Below are 20,175 nucleotides of genomic sequence, written 5' to 3' on the forward strand. Positions count from 1 at the left end.
ACTGGAGCCACTAGTCGACTGGCCACAGACGGGACAGCGTGCGGCAGCTACTTGCGAGTCGTGGTGAAGACGGCTGACTGGAGCCACTAGTCGACTGGCCACAGACGGTACAGCGTGCGGCAGCTACTTGCGAGCTGTGGCGACTGCAGGTGATTCGAGGCAGTAGTCGACGCCATTTGACAGCTGCATCTAGCCACCAGATTCGAAGCGCGTGGCAGTTACTTGCGAGCCGCGGTGGCAGAGGCCGAGTCGAACCAGTAGTCGGCACCACATGCAGTGACTGACAGCTGCACGTGGCTGTGGAGAGGACAGCGGGAGGGAGCTACTTGCGAGCTGCGGCGACAGCGGCCGACTCCAGCCAGCGCTCGACGCCGCTGGTGACGTCCGGCAGGTCGAGGTGGTCCCTGGACGGCAGCTCGCGCAGGGGCGCCATCTCCAGCAGCCGGCCGTTGGCCAACAGCGACCCCAGGCCGTTCTCCTTAGGGCACAGTCGCTCACGGCTGCCACTGAACACTGCAATAACAGGGACGCACATTGAAGTCACGTACAACTTGTTGAAATTTTGCTACAAATTGACTGCTTTGCATCTACAGTCCCTCTTCCTCTGCTGCTATCAGTCCTGCAGTCCTCTTCAACAGATAGTCACAGGCAAGTCACCGTACTTATAAAGACTTATAGAATTTAGAGAAACTAATATACGATAAAGAGACAGTGAGAAAGTGGATGCAACTAAAGTTTGGTATCAATGGGTCAGTATGTGATGGGCATGTGAGGAGACCTTTAAGTGCTGTGGTATACGAAGTGTTTAGTATCATGCTTTTACTTGGAACCTTTTATAATTGTGAGGCAAAAATTAGTATATACATTTTTAAAGAAATATAGCGTATTTATCATAAGCAATTAAGTCCTTCTATCGCCAGAAACGGTACTTTATGTGAATCCAATGAAATGTATCTTTATATGTGTCCTGAAAGTAAACTGATAAAGCCTACTAGAGATAAAACTAGCAAAAAGGAAAGTGCATGGTGTATGAAAATTCATAGATTTCTTCCAGCCCATAGCAGAGCACCGTCAGCTGATAAAATGATGAACTGCAAGGGGAGATGGTGCCAACTATGCGTAGCCAATGTGTGGATGACTGAGAACAACGATGCCAGACAAAACGCATTATAATGTTTAGAGGTCATATAGCGGCTGGCGCTAGTGCTTGCAATGCAGCAGCTAGTACAGCAGCAGAATCTCCAGATGCAGAACAGCAAGAAAATGTTACCAGCAGCAGCTTACGATGTTGCTGGTGATGTCTTCTGCCGCACTGCCAATTCCTCCATTACCATGGTCTGGTAAACGCATTTGCATCGCTTGCTGTGTTACTACACGGCATTTAAAGTAACTGATCCCCATATCAGCAAATATTTTTTTCTGTTTTGGTCTTCACAGCACGCAGTGTATCCGTTTAGGAAGTCACACACGCTGTTTGATAACAATACTTTATCGTTCCCTCAGAATGAAATAACGAATTTAAAGGGCATTAGCTGACGTTGAAATGTAAGTGGGCGTTCAGTAAGTAATGCCATACATTTTTCTCTGCCAGCTTCGGTTGAAGAAATGCGGGATTTGTTGAGGTACATCGTGGAATATTCCCTCTTCAGCCCGTGTAGTTCATGAAGTTCTGATAGGTGGCAGTGCTATGCGTAATCTTTAAAATGGTGTTTCCAATGGAGGTGCGATACAAGCAGAGAACTGTCATTGAGTTTCTCTTAACGGAAAACCAGAGTATCGCAGATATTCATAGGGGTTGTAGAAAGTCTAAGGTGACCTGGCAGAGAACAAAAGCAGGGTGAGTCGTTGGGCGAGGCGTCTCTCATCATCGCAACAGGGTCGCAGAAACCTGCCTCATATTCCACGTGCCAGCCGGCCGCACACTGCTGGGACTTCTGCAATCTTATAACGTGAGGACACTACCATTCGAAGTGATGCGAAGGATCACAATCAAACACCTCTCTGCTCAACTGCATATCTCTGTTGTCAGTCCTGACACACTCGTTTCATAGTTGTGGTACTCAAAGATGTATGCCCGCTGGTTCCTCGCTGCCTAACAAAAGACCGTAAAGAGCAACGAAGGACCGCCTGTTTGACCCAATGAAGGATACACTCCGCAGAAAACAGTACGTCGACGTTGGGGAGCCTATTGATGCAGCAAGACAGAGATTATTTTTAAACAAGATTTTGTAACAAAAAGTGTGTGGAATAACATGGTGTATTTGAATAAAATCAATCGGCTTTCAGAAAAAGAATGTGTTGCATTACTTCTTGAACATCTCTCGTATTTGCTCCTACGACGAATGGAAACAATCTTCAGTGGATTCACTCATAAGGGATTCAGCAATCAACTACTCGTTCGGACATAACCTGGTTAGTTGTTAGCTTCCTATCTGTCGATACAAAGGTACAAGTTACAGTACACTCGCACTTGCTCACACAGGTGTTTCCCGTCTCGTCTTCCAGTTTTCATGCGTACTGCTCTCGTCTCTCCTCTGAGTAACGAATTCTTTCAAAAATCCCGGAACGACCTCGTAAATTTTGACAACGCTGTACATTTCGCTGCTACAGTTCATCAAGCATCCTGGCTGGAGCGCTAAACACCTCACTTCTGAATCGGCAGTACTACGTTCACTGAGATATTGGCTAGTTTAGTTGAGCCCAGAACGGACTGTACTCAGCGGTTTGCATTCTTGTGGCTAATTGGCTCTGAGCACTATGGGATTTAACATCTGAGGTCATCAGCCCCCTAGAACTTAGAACTACTTAAACCTAACTAAGGACATCACACACATCATTGCCGGCAGGATTCGAACCTGCGACCGCAGCGGTCGCGCGGTTCCAGACTGAAGCACCTAGAATCGCTCGGCCACTCAGGCCGGCACATTCTTCTGTTGCCGTGCCTTACTGAATACTTACAGGTTGTAATTCTGTCTCTCGTCCTGTTGTCAGATAGTCCACTTAAAATTAATCCCGACATCAGCCATTCCTTATACGTCACTTAGAGTTGGTTTGTCATCACTTAATGACTCCATAGAGTGTGAAAAGTGCTGGCATGTTCAGAAAGTAAGTGTACAATTTTTTTTTACATTCTTTTTATAAAAAATTTATTTGAAAAAAAAAACGGTATTGTTGGTACACTTGTTGACTATTTTTCCACATAACCGTCATCCCGTTCACTGCATGTGGTGAACCGTGGAACAAGCTCCTTTACGCTCTTCTCGAAGAGCTCTCCCGCCAGCTGCTTCCCCTTCTTCAGAAGCTCATTTTGCATCTGCTCGCAGGTGCTGAAAATGTAATCTCAAAACATCCCAGTTAAATAAGAGCGACTTGGAGCCTAAGGCTGTGTGAGGACGGGTATTGTACAACAAGTACACTTCTCTCGTCAAAATTTCCATTTTTTCGCTTTTAATGCTCCTTTAGAGTTTTCTTAGGGTCTCACAATATCGTTGTGCATTGATGGTGTGTCACGGAGGCACAAATTTTACCAAATTGATGCCTTTTTGGTCCCAAATCACTGAGACCATGACTTTTTGTCCTTATATTGTGATTCTAAATTTTTTGGCAGATGGGGTACTGGTGACACCAACTGTGTTGTTGTTTCACGCGTGTAACGCGTAACTCACGTTTCATCTCCAGTCACAGAAAATTCATAAAATCCTGACCTTTCAATTCAAGTCGCTCAAGAAACTCTCGGGCACTTCTGACCCGATTTTTCTCTTGCTGCTCTGTCAGCTGTTCAAGAACCCATCTTATGCACGGTATCGCAGCGTTTCTCCGAGTTTCTCGTGTAAGAGAGTTCTGGAAAGTTGTGGAAACGTTCAGAAATTTCATCCACTGCCAACCGGTGATCTTCACGAATTGTTTCCTCGAATTTGTGCACCAACTTATCAGTCAAAATGGAAGGTGCTCCACTCCTTCGTTCGTCGTGAACGTTTGTTCTGCCTCCAGTAAACTGCCTACACCGTACTCGTTCTGTTGATAATCTTGCCGTAAACCGTTTTGATTCGCGAAGAAATTTCGGTTGGTGTTATTTCTTCCGCTAGTAGGATCACAGAATCTAGATCGTGTTGGACGGGATTTCTTAGCAACGTCTTTCTCCCAACTGGACACAACAACATGAGTTTCCGTACTACCGTGTCCCCGCGATGCTCGCTCTGCGCAGGGGACCCCCTTGTCCGCTCTGTGTTGCCAGCTTTCAAAAAACCAAAGCTCGTGTGGTCACAGTCGGCTTACTTTTTGAACATGCCCAGTAGAGCTCTCATTTCACACGGGAAATGGCAGAATGACTTTCTGCTACTGTTAGGCAATGGCGTGAAGCGATGGGCACATCTTATACACGCTGAACGAGTGCCTCAGTGCTGCACTCCATTCCAAAAGAAAAGGTCAGCTGGTTGTCGCAGTTAGTTGTAGTCTCGCATCATTCACAGCAAGGAGAAGACGTCGTGGCAAACGTCGCTGAGATCGCAAACCAGTTGCATCTTGTATATGAAACGGACCGAAGAGAAAGCAAAATTGTGCTTGTGAGAAATCCTATAACATGCTGAATTGGAGAGTCCAGGTGATAAATATTGTGCTATCAGAATATATTCGTTCTTTCTATACCATTCTGCAAAATAATATGTACATTAATGACACAGATTCAGTTAGATTTCCACAAGATAGAGAGGTAATTGAAAGTTGAAAGGTGAATTAGGAAAGCAGATTCTGTGTCGTCAACACTACTATCAAGCAATTCAGGAGGTTATTTCACGATCTTCACACGGGGGAAAAGGGGAAGCAATAGATGCTTGTAGAACATAAGACAACAGCTTGTAATTTCCATTCTGTTTGCCCTTAGTGGAAATAAATTTCAGCTAAGAGTAGATGAACTTGACAAAACAACTTCTAAAATATTCCTGAGTATCACTTACCAGTATACTAAAAACCGTACAGGCAAAACCTCGTTCAAAAATGTTCAAATGTGTGTGAAATCTTATGGGACTTAACTGCTAAGGTCATCAGTCCCTAAGCTTACACACTACTTAACCTAAATTATCCTAAGGACAAACACACACCTATGCCGGAGGGAGACTCGAACCTCCGCCATGACCAGCCGCACAGTCCATGACTGCAGAACATAAGACCGCTCGGCTAATCCCGCGCGGCCAAAACCTCGTAAATGATCTGGTACAAAGCAGCAAAGAATGGATAGCAAAACAAATATGCAGAATAATAAAAATGCCCTGTAGTTCCTCTACTAAATTAAATAGTATTGTCAAAAGGAAACATCTGAGATGCCTGAAACAGTTTACGAATGTGTTATCAGTTTTGAGTTACGGTAATCTCACATCACTATCTCTCGATAGGAAAGCAGACTAATACTACGAGGGCTATTCCGAAAGTAAGGTCCGATAGGTCGCGAAATGGAAACCACGGTAAAAATCAAAAATGTTTTATTTGCAACAGTTAGATACACCTTGCAGCTACTTATCTCCATAGTCGCCGACCCGACTTAGACGTGTATCGTAGCGTTGTACCAACTTTCCCATACCCTCGCTATAGAAGGCAGCCGCCAGTGCTCTCCGCCAATTCTCTACGCTGGCCTACGGCTCGTTGTCTTGTGCCGAAATGTTGTCTTCATAACCAGCGGTTCATGTGACCTGAGCTGAAACTCAGAGGGAGACAATTACGGGCTGTATTGTGGGTAATCTCACATTTCCATTTGAAAACGATGCAGGAGCATCTTCATTGCCCCTGCAGAATGCGGCTGAGAATTGTCTTGAAGACGAAACAGCACGACAGTTATGTAATGTTAGCTGCATAGCTTCAGGGGAAATTTCTCACCAGGCCCCCGTACTTGGCGGCAGACACTATTTTCTAGACATCCTTACGCACTCACTGCGAGCTCAGAAATGAGAAGAGCAACGTGATGCTAACTGGGGTTATACTAGAGACACTACCCAACACATCTGTGCAAAGCTTTATCGGATTTTCATAGTCTTTTCCATTTCGTGACCGATCGGACCTTACTTTCGGAATAGCCCTCGTATTTTCTGTCTCTCGACAGGAAAACATACAAATACTCGCTGCCCACGAAACAGTCCGGAGTGCGAGACATAACTGTGTCTCTAATGAAAATGAGTGTAGATTAGTGGGTCGTTTCCAAATCAATGGATCGTAGATAGAGCTCGGAAGTTCTCTACTGCCTAAGGAATTTGAAACAGCAGTGACTTGTAGTTTGATTGACTGAGGCCAAAGGGTAGACACACAAACCCTGAAAACAAAACTTTTTTCAGACGAACTGAAATACGTTACAATGTACCCACTGGAGGTAACAAATAAAAACAACAATTGTATATGTTGCGATCAAGATGTACCCAGAATTTTTCATTTATGGGGTTGCAGAGGATACCTGTACGAAAATTACAAGACAGAGGAAACTGACACACATCAGTGCATAGAGAACAGGCATGTTAGAACATGTAGACAAACTACAGGGTGTTTCAAAAATGACCGGTATATTTGAAACGGCAATACAAACTAAACGAGCAGCGATAGAAATACGCCGTTTGTTGCAATATGCTTGGGACAACAGTACATTTTCAGGCAGACAAACTTTCGAAAGTACAGTAGTTACAATTGTCAACAACAGATAGCGCTGCGGTCTGGGAAACTCTATAGTACGATATTTTCCACATATCCACCATGCGTAGCAATAATATGGCGTAGTCTCTGAATGAAATTACCCGAAACCTTTGACAACGTGTCTGGCGGAATGGCTTCACATGCAGATGAGATGTACTGCTTCAGCTGTTCAATTCTTTCTGGATTCTGGCGGTACACCTGGTCTTTCAAGTGTCCCCACAGAAAGAAGTCACAGGGGTTCATGTCTGGCGAATAGGGGGGCCAATCCACGCCGCCTCCTGTATGTTTCGGATAGCCCAAAGCAATCACACGATCATCGAAATATTCATTCAGGAAATTAAAGACGTCGGCCGTGCGATGTGGCCGGGCACCATCTTGCATAAACCACGAGGTGTTCGCAGTGTCGTCTAAGGCAGTTTGTACCGCCACAAATTCACGAAGAATGTCCAGATAGCGTGATGCAGTAATCGTTTCGGATCTGAAAAATGGGCCAATGATTCCTTTGGAAGAAATGGCGGCCCAGACCAGTACTTTTTGAGGATGCAGGGACGATGGGACTGTAACATGGGGCTTTTCGGTTCCCCATATGCGCCAGTTCTGTTTATTGACGAAGCCGTCCAGGTAAAAATAAGCTTCGTCAGTAAACCAAATGCTGCCCACATGCATATCGCCGTCATCAATCCTGTGCACTATATCGTTAGCGAATGTCTCTCGTGCAGCAATGGTAGCGGCGCTGAGGGGTTGCCGCGTTTGAATTTTGTATGGATAGAGGTGTAAACTCTGGCGCATGAGACGATACGTGGACGTTGGCGTCATTTGGACTGCAGCTGCAACACGGCGAACGGAAACCCGAGGCCGCTGTCGGATCACCTGCTGCACTAGCTGCGCGTTGTCCTCTGTGGTTGCCGTATGCGGTCGCCCTACCTTTCCAGCACGTTCATCCGTCACGTTCCCAGTCCGTTGAAATTTTGCAAACAGATCCTTTATTGTATCGCTTTTCGGTCCTTTGGTTACATTAAACCTCCGTTGAAAACTTCGTCTTGTTGCAACAACACTGTGTTCTAGGCGGTGGAATTCCAACACCAGAAAAATCCTCTGTTCTAAGGAATAAACCATGTTGTCCACAGCACAGTTGCACGTTGTGAACAGCACACGCTTACAGCAGAAAGACGACGTACAGAATAGCGCACCCACAGACTGCGTTGTCTTCTATATCTTTCACATCACTTGCAGCGCCATCTGTTGTTGAAAATTGTAACTACTGTAATTTCGAAAGTTTGTCCGCCTGAAAATGTACTGTTGTCCCAAGCATATTGCAACAAACGGTGTATTTCTATCGCTGCTCGTTTAGTTTTTATTGCCGTTTCAAATATACCGGTCATTTTTTAAACACCCTGTATATACTCCGTACTGCAGCATCAGATTAGTTGTCGCCTGCAGATACCAATGAGCAGGTTTCCCAGACAGGCCGTTGTCATTGCGCCGACCCAGATGCCAGCAGCATCGACCTCAACGGATAGCACACATGTATTGACGCTTGCCATATGACAAATGGTTCCCATTTTGAGCACATGTAATGCGAGTTAATAACTTTGAGGGATTTTGTATACTGCCTCCATGACTTCTACCTTACAATTTACGACCGTCCTATGCAGTTACATACTGCACTAAAATATCCTGGACTATCGTTCGATGCGGCTGGTCCTGGCGGAGGTTCGAGTCCTCCCTCGGTCATAGGTATGTGTGTTTGTCCTTAGGATAATTTAGGTTAAGTAGTGTGTAAGCTTAGGGACTGATGACCTTAGCAGTTAAGTCCTATAAGATTTCACACACATTTCATATCAACTATCGTTCGACTGGCGGCTAACGTGGAAACCTCACCTACTAACCATGCAACAGAAAGCCCACTATAGGGTAAAACAACTAACAGTACTAGCAGACCAGACATGAGGTTTTCATCCCTCCACTATTCTCTACATCTACAAAAACCTGATCCGACTCATCCTCTACTATACAAATGTTACATGGATCTGCATTCCAGCATAGTTCTATAAGTCCCTCCAACTCTCCGAACACCATGTGTTCTGTCTCGCTCTCCCCATCCGTTTACCTTCCCCCACAAGGATCCTCTCCCATCTCATGAAATTTCCACACCTCCTCACCCACATTGAACACCTCCGCATCTCATATACTATCTGCAAACTAGATTCCAGTAACCCCTTGTCACACTTCTGCTACGCTGCCGCGCCTTCACAAACACATCTATTCATCCCTACACCTATGTACACTCCATATCCTATTCGAACGTAACTTCAACCAACTCTCTCTCTCTCTCTCAGACAATGATATCCACCCAGAAATTTTTTCCTCCTACAAAGTTTGACTCTTTGTCACCAGTCCCACTCCACATCAGGGCTCCTCTCTCCCTATCCCTCACCATTCATCCCTGTGCTTTCCTCCTTGTTACCACCACCCTATCCACACACCAAATCTATCCCCATGCTCTACCTTGCCCAACTTCTGACTTCCTACTATCCACCTGAACATCTACCACCACCTCCATAGTTTTCCCAACCCCTCAACACTATGTAACATATTCTCTCCTGCTGAAATACTTTTCTCCCAATGCAAGTCCTTCAGATTTTAAGCGGAAGGGTAGTACTTCAGTGGTTTTTCCCCTTAGATGAACTTCGGCAGTTAGATGTCCATTTACGATTTTTTTAAATTTAAAATAGTAAATCAATGCTCATGTCCTTTATCTCATCCTTGTTTGAAAATGCCCTTAGCTGAAGAGTAGAACATTGTACCTCTGACAGCCCACAATCCGCCCATATGGAATGAGGGGAATGGAACAATAAAAGAAAAAATCTGTCCACTTGTGTTTATTTTCTGGAACTACAGAAATGTTCGTGACTAACCGTGCACTTTCAACAGAGGGACGTGTGACAACTGGTCACGAATTATCGGTTTAAAACAAAGGTCAACTGAGTCCACTTTCACGTCAGTTTGGTTACATGGTACAGAGATCTCTAATGGAGACAGTTGAGCTAACAGTGCCGTTTACTCTGGAGAGTGCTGGTTGGACTACGACCACGTAGGACTGTGCCTACTGGGTGGGGGGAGGAGAGAGATAGTTGGGTGTTTGGGGGGGGGTGCGGAGGGGGGGGGGGCGCTGGCATACCCACACGTCACACCCAGACGTCGCCGTGGTTCATGGAGCCGAAGAACGCCGTGCGGCACCTGGCGGCGCACGTGCAGTAGAAACGCCTCTTCCCTGCAGCAGAGAGCCCCGCATGTAGAGCACAGCAGCTGGAACACTGAGGCGCACCAGCTACCCGCAATCTGCTCCACAAGTAACTTACCACAAACGGCGCAGATAATCTCATGTCGCCAAACCACGCGGCTGCTTCCACAGTCAGTAAATTTACATCTATTCTCTATTAATCAGAGGCAACACGTAACCATTCTTACATGGGAATATCCGGACACACTGTCAGAAACTACTGTGGAAATGATGGTATTGCTATTTTCTCTCTGTTGCGTATTGCCTCTGACTTGTTAATTTCCTCCTTAGCCTCCTTCAGACCTCTGAACAAGTTGATTTTGATACTCTTGTTTTCTGCATAGTAGAAGATTCTCTAATACTTTCTCTTTGGTCAGTTCATCCTGGATAAATGGCAGATCCGGTCGTAAATATTGGAATCCTTTATTTTACAGATCGATTTCGCGCACTGTGTGACCATCTTCAGTGCTAAAAATACGTAATAACCGTCAGACATGAGAATCTGAAGACAAATGTGGTCCTATTTATAACCACCATAAAAAATACAGAAACAGATAATATATACAAATATACGGATTCTCGTACATACCAAATTATTCGAACCTTGTAGGTCCACATCATAATAGCACAACATTCTCTATGAGGTGGAACATGTACTGTGATGATTACTTCCAAGAGATATCTTCACTTTTACTGCTTGCAATAATTTTTAAATTTACAGAAGAGCCTAACTTGTTAGAAGTTGCCAATCCAATGTACAGTGTGTTTGTAGCTTACAAAGCCAACCATATGAGCTCAGTATAGAAAAACAAGCATCCCAGTGGCCACTTGCCTAACGATACAGCATTTTATCCTTCTCAGTATTTCTTCTCACACTGGTCACGTGTTCAGAATCGATGAGATGAGGTGGGCCATATGCAGTCCCATGCAGGGTCTCAACAGCGACTAGCGCCCGAGAGTACAGACGGACTGTTTGGTCGGGCACACACGATCGTGGGGTCACGCCATGTACCTTCAGTTAGAAAATGGGGTTGTTTACAGTAGGACGCGTACACACAGGGCCGAAATGACGCCGTATGTAGCACCTCGAGCTGTCAGCACGGTGACCACTGTCGAGGCTCCCCTTGGAACAGCAGCAGAGAGGGGCGCGCCGACTGTCGCGTGCCCAACGTAGCAACGCTGGACACAGGAGTGTTGCCACATCGTCTTTTCAGGCAAGTCACCGTCCTTCACACGGCATTGCGATGTAGGTATCTGTGTCTGTGTGTGAAGACTGCGCACAAATCTGACGTCGCCAGACCGCGTTCGACATCGCCATCCGAGCCCATCATCTGCCATGGTGGTATGTGGTGTCACTGAGTACACAACACGATCGCCTCTGGTTCGTGCAGCTGGAAATTTACACAGCACCACATTTCTGACGTCTTAAGGCCGCTGACTGTGTCTCATCTTCGAGGTCTCAAAAAAGTAAAGGCAGGTTCGCATGTTACCCAGTCTGCCTTTACTTGTCTCCATGGAGAAGGTGTCCGACTGTTGTACTGGGCAGTACAGTCTCTATATCTCTTATGGGTTTCCCATAGGCAGGCACAACACCATTCCGCAGATACCATGCTTGATGTACTCTGGCACAGAATTGGATTAGCATGAATTACATACCTACCACTATCATCCAAGTTTGGATCGAGTCATTGCTTGGCATGATTAGAGATATTGTCACCAATGGCCACACGTCTATTCAGTACATTTCACACCATCTATGCACCAATATCACCTCCAAATGTAATCACGAATACGTCTTCTGTACTCTATAAGTGATGTTTTCTTGTTTTCAGTCCTTCCAGGTGTAGCAGTTTTACTGGCCAGCAGTGCTATACAAATATTCTGGTTTCGTCACTGTACTGTTGTGCATGAGCTTTGCACTCACTGAGATTGATTTTTGTTTTAGATATTTCAACGTAACTGAAATGCTATTTCTAACAATTTGTATCCTCTTTCTTTCAATGCAATGGTTGGCAACTTTTTTTTAGGTATGTATTCCCACTATTACACAAACTTGTGTGCACTGTTAATTACGCCACACTTTAAGAAACAACGCAGCGTAAAGGAATGATACTAATGGGTTGGCAATCGGTGGATGTCACATAGATGTACAGACAAACAAATGATTACAATTTCAGAAAAATTGAATGATTTATTCGCCAGAAACAGCTCCACAAATTAAGGAAGTCAGTAAAATGTTGGTTCACCTCTGGCCCTTATGCAAGCAGTTATTCGGCTTAGCATTGATTGACAGAGCTGCTAGAGTCATTGCTCATAACGCTCCGAACTTTCTCAGTTGGAAAGATATCTGGCTTCTGCTTGTCTTCGTGCTTGCAAAACCCTACTTTTGGCAGCAAGGTAGGGTCTGGCAAGGAGAAGGACAAGCAGTAGAAATTCTCGCCTTGTGTGGGTGGGCATTACCTTGCCGATGTGTGAGCCCAGGGTTGCCTGCCATGAAGGGTAACAAAACGGGCGTACAATATCGCTGTGCTGTAAGAGTGTCGCAGATAACAACCAAATGGGTCCTGCTAGGACCCCAGACCACCACTCCTTGTTCTCAGACTATACGGCAGGTGAGTCAGGCTGGTATCCCACCACTGTCCGGGGTGTCTCCAGATATGTCTTTCGCCTGGAACCACAATGGCTGGAGTGGAACTGTCGTCAGTGATGAGTCCCACTTCGAAATGAGCCCCGATGACAATCAAAAACGTGACAGGATACGCTCCAGACAACGGTGGGATACCAGCCTGTCTGTCACCTCCATACGGTCCGGCAACCAGGTGTGATGGTCTTCTTTTCGTAGCAGGACCCCCTCCCCCCCCCTTGGTTGTCATCCGTGGCTCCTGGCACCCTTACCACCCGAGATACGTCGACAACATTCTACGCCCCGTTTTGGCGTCCTACATCTACATCTACATCTACATGGATACCCTGCAAATCACACTTAAGTGCCTGGCACTCCATCGCAAGCCATCGTGGGCTTACATTTCATCAACATAATGTCGTTTTACGTGTCGTGGGAGCTTCTACTGCTTGTCTTCATGCTTGCAAAATCCTACTTTTGGCAGGAAGGTCGCTCGATCTCTCTCCACTTGAAAACGTTTGGAGCGCTATGTACAGGTCTCTCCAACCGTCTCGGGATTTCGACGATCTACCGCACCAGTTGGACCTTATTTGGCACGATATCCCTCAGGAGGACATTCAGCAACTGCATCAAGCAACGCCAACCCGAATAACTGCTAGCACAAGGGCCAGAGATGACACAAGCGTTATTGACTTTTTCAATTTGTGAAACTCTTTCTCTCGAATAAATCATTCAATTTTTTTTGGAACTATAGTCATTTGCTTGTGTGGACATGTACTTCACATCTATCTATTTCCTCCTGAATAAATAATCCAGTTTATCTGAAAAAATGGTTCAAATGGCGCTGAGCACTATGGGACTTAACATCTATGGTCATTAGTCCCCTAGAACTTAGAACGACTTAAACCTAACTAACCTAAGGACAGCACACAACACCCAGTCATCACGAGGCAGAGAAGGGTTTTTCTGAAATTGTAATCATTTTTTTAGCTGTACATGTAGTTCACATCTACCTATTTCCGTTCCATTCCGATAATTAGTTCGTATTTCTACTGGGTCAGTTTTAGTTGTGCCTCATCGTAAGATATATGTAATACTGACTTTTCAGCAATCTGCTAATGCATTTCAGTGTGTATCTTAACTCTTCCCTGTGCCATCTGCCAATATTTTCATATCAGATGCAAGACAAAATGTATCGAATCTTATTAGATTTTCTAGTTATTACGCATTTCTTCCTTCTATTTCTCATTTTCTTTGTCCATTTCCTGAGCTCTTTCTGTTATTATTATTGTTTTTATTTTATTTTTTGTAATATAACATTTTTGATACTTTCAATTTTAATATTTATTTTTTTATTATTTACCAAGCTTATAAATTCACATTTTTGCTGACTGAAATTTTGTGTAGATGAATTTAATATTTAAGAACACAACCAAATATGAAAAAAGAAAGGGAAAACAATTCTAAGACAAAAAAGAAGAAAACTATATAAAGTAAGAGTTTATCTAATGCTCTAAATGTAAATAATGGGAAAGTAAGAGGGACGAGTTTGATCACAGTCCATCACTAAAAGTTACACCAGCATTTGTCTTGAATTATGCAGAGATCATAAGCTTGAAATGAGGACAACTGTATCCCAACATGGGAACATATCATCTTTTCATGAACAGTTTTTTGTAGTTTCGAAATGGTTTTACTGTGTTAAAACTTTAACAATGGGACTTTATTAAGTTGTATGGATAGCATCAATTATTAAATTTCAGAGAATTACACTACTATAATGCATTTAAATATTGGATTCGTTTTTCAGTTTGTGATCTATTATTAACAGCCTTCAGTTCTTAAGAACTATTACTGATAAAAAAAATCCTCTATTCTGTGTTCACTGTGTGGATTCTGATGTTTAGTTAAACAAGTTTAAATTTTCAACGTTAAATATTATTTGTGAACTGTTGCAGCTTGATGCCACTGTACTAGCTCCTAGTTTCTTAAACAGAGGTATACCTGACCTTCGCTTGTGGCCTGGGAAACAATCTTTGAGTCTGAACCCTAATTTCTCTAAAATTTGTTGGTCATTAAAGGCCGTGTAGCGATTAAAGTGCTGGCTACAGGCAAGTTTCCATCCTCTAGAAAGTATTTAGCGTTTTCATTGCTGATTTCAAAAAGGTTCTGAGAGTCATTGAGCGAATATTGTATTTTGCTGAAAATATGCTGTATGTGTAGAAATAGAGAGATTCTTTGCTGAAGTGTGTAATTAAACACGCTATGTCTCTGCTATCGCATGCGCTCAATAAACACGTGGGAAGTGTTACTTCTAGTTTACGATTCTGCTCTCATAATTACTATTTGTTTTAGGATTCCCTGTGACAAATCAGACCATATGAGATTTGTTGGGGAAATCATATAAAAGCAACACGTATCGGTGCTCCTCTTGTGCTGAGTGTAGTATCTGAGAAGTAGAGCCAGATGTATTCAGCTTGTGCAGCAGTTCGTGACGTGCGCCGTCCACCACAGACCCACTTTAACCGTCACACCAGCTCATGCTCCACCAACCGCGTTACCATAGTGACATAGCTGTCTACTATCGAGGATATAATTGTGTGAAATCGACTAGGCTCGTAGGAGGCCGGAGGATGGAGAAGAATTTGTCGTGATTTTTGCCAATACCTTCACACTGCACGCGGACTATAACCATGGTATCTGACTTTCTCAAGTACCTAACTGGTGATGTTCTGTTAATGAAACGTAGGCCAGAATCGCCGCGCAAATCGCAGTTCCAATTCGTTCAAAACGTTCACGCTTGCAGATGTTCTGCTAAATCGTACAGACTCATTAGCAGGTAGCCTGCACAGTGTCTTGTGTGTTATGATGTAGTTAACACTCACAAGGAATCCCTATCGTCTAGACATGTTCGATTTCCTCCAAATATATCGAACATTAATTTCCTAAAGTAGTACGGTACAATTCTCAAAAACACTTAAAAAAGTCAACTCCAAAAATTTACGAGCGCTCTTCCATGTCAAAAAACATCCATCTACTTAATACAGCCATCCGTAATTACGTGCGTAGCGTTCTGTTGTTTCAATCTCGACATTTCTAAAATTATATATCCACCTATGTAATACAGCCGGCCGCTCCTACGTGCGTAGTGTTCTGTTGTACCCTCGACGTTGCTTGTTCGATTTTCGCTACACACACACACACACACACACACACACACAAGCACACGCACGCACACGCATATTCTTAATAAATTAAAGTTTTTTTATTTATTTTTGATCCTGGGGTTTCGCATTTATGCACCATATTTTAAATTATAATGAATGCTCACATTTTTATATAATTTGTAACTGAAAGCAAAGTTTTTATCAAAGGATATGATAAAATATTTATTAATTAAGATTTGGTATATACATTGGATGCAAAGAAAAACTAAAAAATTGCAACTATTTAAAATTTGGCACTCTCACACACACACACACACACACAAATATAAATACACTACTGGGCATTAAAATTGCTACACCAAGAAGAGATGCAGATAATAAACGAGTATTCATTGGACAAATATATTATACTAGAACTGACATGTGATTACATTTTCACGTAATTTGGGTGCATATATCCTGAGAAATCAGTACCGAGAACAACCACTTCTGGCCGTAATAACGGCGTTGATACGCCTGGGCATTGAGTCAAACAGAGCTTTGATGGCGTGTACGGGCACAGCTGCCCATGCAGCTTCAACACGATAGTTCATCAAGAGTAGTGACTGGTGTATTGTGACGAGCCAGTTGCTCGGCCACCATTGACCAGACGTTTTCAGTTGGTGAGAGATCGGGAGAACGTGCTGGCCAGGGCAGCAGTCGAACATTTTCTGTATCCAGAAAGGCCCGTACAGGACCTGCAACATACGGTAGTGCATTGTCCTGCCGAAATGTAGGGTTTTGCAGGGATCGAATGAAGGGTAGAGCCACGGCTCGTAACACATCTGAAATGTAACGTCCACTGTTCAAAGTGCCGTCAGTGCGAACAAGATGTGACCGAGACGTGTAACCAATGGCACCCCATACCATCACGCCGGGTGATACGCCAGTATGGCGATGACGAATACACGCTTCCAATGTGCGTTCACCGCGATGTCGCCAAACACGGATGCGACCATCATGATGCTGTAAACAGGTAGGAGAGCGTGTAAGCTACTACAAACAGCATAGTAAACGCATTATTGTGGCCAAGATAGACACGAAGCCCTTGCCTACCACAGTAGAACAAGTTTATATGCCAACTAGCTCCGCAGATGAAGAAGAGATTGAAGAAATGTATGATGAAATAAAAGAAATTATTCAGATAGTGAAGGGAGACAAAAATTTAATAGTCATTGGGGACAGGAATTCGATGATAGGAAAGGTCGTAGATGAATACAGAATGGGGGTCAGGAATGAAAGAGGAAGCCGCCTGGTAGAATTTTGCACAGAGCGTAACTTAATCATAGCTAACACTTGGTTCAAGAATCATGAAAGGATGTTGTATACGTGGAAGAGGCCTGGAGACACTGGAAGGTTTCAGATAGATTATATAATGGTAAGACTGAGATTTGGGAACCAGGTTTTAAATTTTAAGAGATTTACAGGGGCCGATGTAGATTCTGACCACAATCTATTGGTTATGAACTGTAGATTAAAACTGAAGAAGCTGCAAAAAAGCAGGAATTTAAGGAGATGGGACCTGGATACTCTTAAAGTACCAGAGGTTGTAGAGAGTTTCAGGGAGAACATCAGGGAACGATTGATAAGAACGGGGGAAAGAAATACAGTAGAAGAAGAATGGGTTGTTTTGAGAGATGAAATACTGAAGGTAGCAGAGGATCAAGTAGGTAAAACGACGAGAGCTAGTAGAAATCCTTCGATAACAGAAGAGATACTGAATATAATCGACGAAAAGAGTAAGTATAAAAATGTAGTAAATGCAGCAGGCAAAAAGGAATAAAAACTTCTCAAATATTATATCGACAGAAAGTGCAGTGATGGGCAGAGGTCAAATGTAAGGATGTAGAGGCATACATCAATGGGGGTAAGATAGATATTACCTACAGGAACATTAATTCAAATGCTGAAGGTGGCAGGGGTGAAATACAGGGAGCGAAAGGCTATTTACAATTTGTACAGAAACCAGATGGCATTTGTAAGAATCGAGGGGCATGAGAGCGAAGCATTGGTTGGGAAGGGAGTAAGACAAGTTGTTAGCCTATCTCTGATGTTATTCAATCTGTATATTGAGCAAGCAGTAAAGAAAACAAAAGAAAAATTCGAATTAAGAATTAAAATCCAAGGAGAAGAAATAAAAATTCTGAAGTTTGTCGATGACATCGTAATTCTGTCAGAGACAGCAAAGGACGTGGAAGAGTAGTTGAACGGAATGGACAGTGTCTCGAAAGCAGGATAAAAGATGAACATCAACAAAAGCAAATCGAGGATAATGGAATGTAGTCGAATTAAATCAGTTGAGGCTGAGGGAATTAGATTAGGAAATGAGACACTTAAAGTAGTAAATGATTATTGCTATTTGGGGACCAAAATAACTAATGATGGTCGAAGTAGAGAGGATATAAAATGTAGATTGGCTATGGCAAGGAAAGCGTTTCTGAAAGAGAGAAATTTGTTAACTTCGAGTGTAGATTTAAGTGCCAAGAAGTCATTTTTTCAGAGAGTATTTGTATGGAGTTTAGTAATGTATGGAAGTGAAACATGGACGATAAATAGTTTGGACAAGAACAGAATAGAAGCTTTCAAAATGTGGTGCTACAGAAGAATGCTGAAGATCAGATGGGTAGATCACGTAACTAACGGGGAGGTACTGAATATAATTGGGGAGACGAGGAATTTGTGGCAGCACTTGACTAGAAGAGGGGATCGGTTGGTAGGACATGTTCTGAGGCATCAAGGGATCACCAATTTAGTGCTGGAGGACAGCGTAGAGGGTAAAAATCGTAGAGGGAGACCAAGAGATGAATACACGAAGCAGATTCAGAAGGATGTAGGTTGCAATAGGTACTTGGAGATGAAACAGCTTGCACAGGATAGAGTAGCATGGAGAGCATAAATATATATGGAGATTTGAAAAAGCCGCCAACCAGAAGGATTCAGAAGGTTATAGGTTTCAGTAGGTACTTCAAGGCAGAACAGCTTGCATGGGATAGAGTAGCACGGAGAGCTACATCAAACCATCTCTGAGCTGAATACCACAATAATGTATATATATGCAGAGGCTGAATTAGCCCTTGATCTAGGTTTAGATATCTGTAAAAATATCTTGTTCAGAAGTAGTGGGCCCTAAAAATGTATACAATCAGTTACAAAATTATTTTGACAAATATAATAAAATATTAATAGAAAATTTTTGTGAGGTAAGCATACCCTCTTGTACATTCACGTGAAGTTACAAATGAGTACACTTACCTCACAAATATTTTCTATTAATATTTTATTATGTTTGTAGAACTAATTTTGTAGCTGGTTGTATACGTTTTTAGGGCCCACTCTACTTCTGAAGAAGATATTTTTACAAATATCGAAATCCAAACCAAGGACTAATAATCCTTTATTTGCAACTGGTTGGCTGAGTTTTCAACCTCTTCAGATTTACACAGTTGCTGTTTCGCGGCCATGTTTAACGCACACCCACACATACGTATAGATATATGAACGAAGAAAGAAGAAGAAATGATAACTACTCAAGTTCAATCGCTCTCTCAAAAGGGAATAATCAAAAATAATTTATATATATATATATATATATATATATATATATATATATATATATATATATGTGTGTGTGTGTGTGTGTGTGTGTGCGTGTGTGTGTGTGTGTGTGTGTGTGTGTGTGTTTCGCTTTCAAGTAAAAATAAAGTTGCATGTACCTAGACCCAAACCAGCCCTCTAGTGATCACGCAAGAAACACGTTTTGATGAATCAAATTTTTATATGTTACGACGCTTAGAAATCTTCAAAGTCGATTTTTTCATGTGTTCCTGAGCAGTGAATCGTACTGCTTTAGTAACTGATCCCAAATACTGAAAGCCTTGAAGCAGTAAAAGCTTGTGACTGAAATAAGACGATGGGGTTGTAAATAAATCATTCCGGTACAGAACGCAACCTCTGTCACACCCTCGCAACAGCTACCTTACTTTCAATGGGATGTGCATAATATCCGAACGTCTAAGGTAAAATGCCAGCTTTCCACGACTGATTTTGGTCTATGGAGTAGTGAAATGAAAGGAGCAAAGCATTGGAACGTAGAATTTGACAGTCAGATCATGGTGAGTATCTGTGAAACAGAGGTCAAGGTGCCCAGTATCAATGAAAACCCCACACAGCCACTTCTTTTTTAATGTACTTTAATAAGGAGCATTCAGCTACAGAAAATTACTCTGAAATAATTTTAATTATGGGTGAAACAAGAATAATTATTATTTACTTAGATGAATAATGAAACAATGAAGGAGTTTACGTTGTAGAGAGGAGCAACTTGTGGTACTTAGCTAAGTGAGTAACAAGGAGGGCTAGTGGATTGGCCTTCTTCGACAGTTTTCCTGACCGAGCGA

The 20,175-nt window shown here is 43.0% G+C and overlaps 1 protein-coding gene across 1 annotated transcript in view; it reads right to left on the reverse strand.

Moving 5' to 3' along the window:
• Positions 1-204: 204 nt before the first annotated feature.
• Positions 205-20,175, reverse strand: part of LOC126203701 (popeye domain-containing protein 3-like) — a 282,280-nt gene continuing 262,309 nt past the window's right edge. The window contains exon 9 of the mRNA XM_049938071.1: positions 205-513. Coding sequence (XP_049794028.1) covers positions 323-513 — 191 coding nt within the window. The 3' untranslated portion in view covers positions 205-322. The remainder of the gene's footprint in view (positions 514-20,175) is intronic.

This window comes from Schistocerca nitens, chromosome 9 (genome assembly GCF_023898315.1).
Source record: "Schistocerca nitens isolate TAMUIC-IGC-003100 chromosome 9, iqSchNite1.1, whole genome shotgun sequence".
Taxonomy (NCBI): domain Eukaryota; kingdom Metazoa; phylum Arthropoda; class Insecta; order Orthoptera; family Acrididae; genus Schistocerca; species Schistocerca nitens.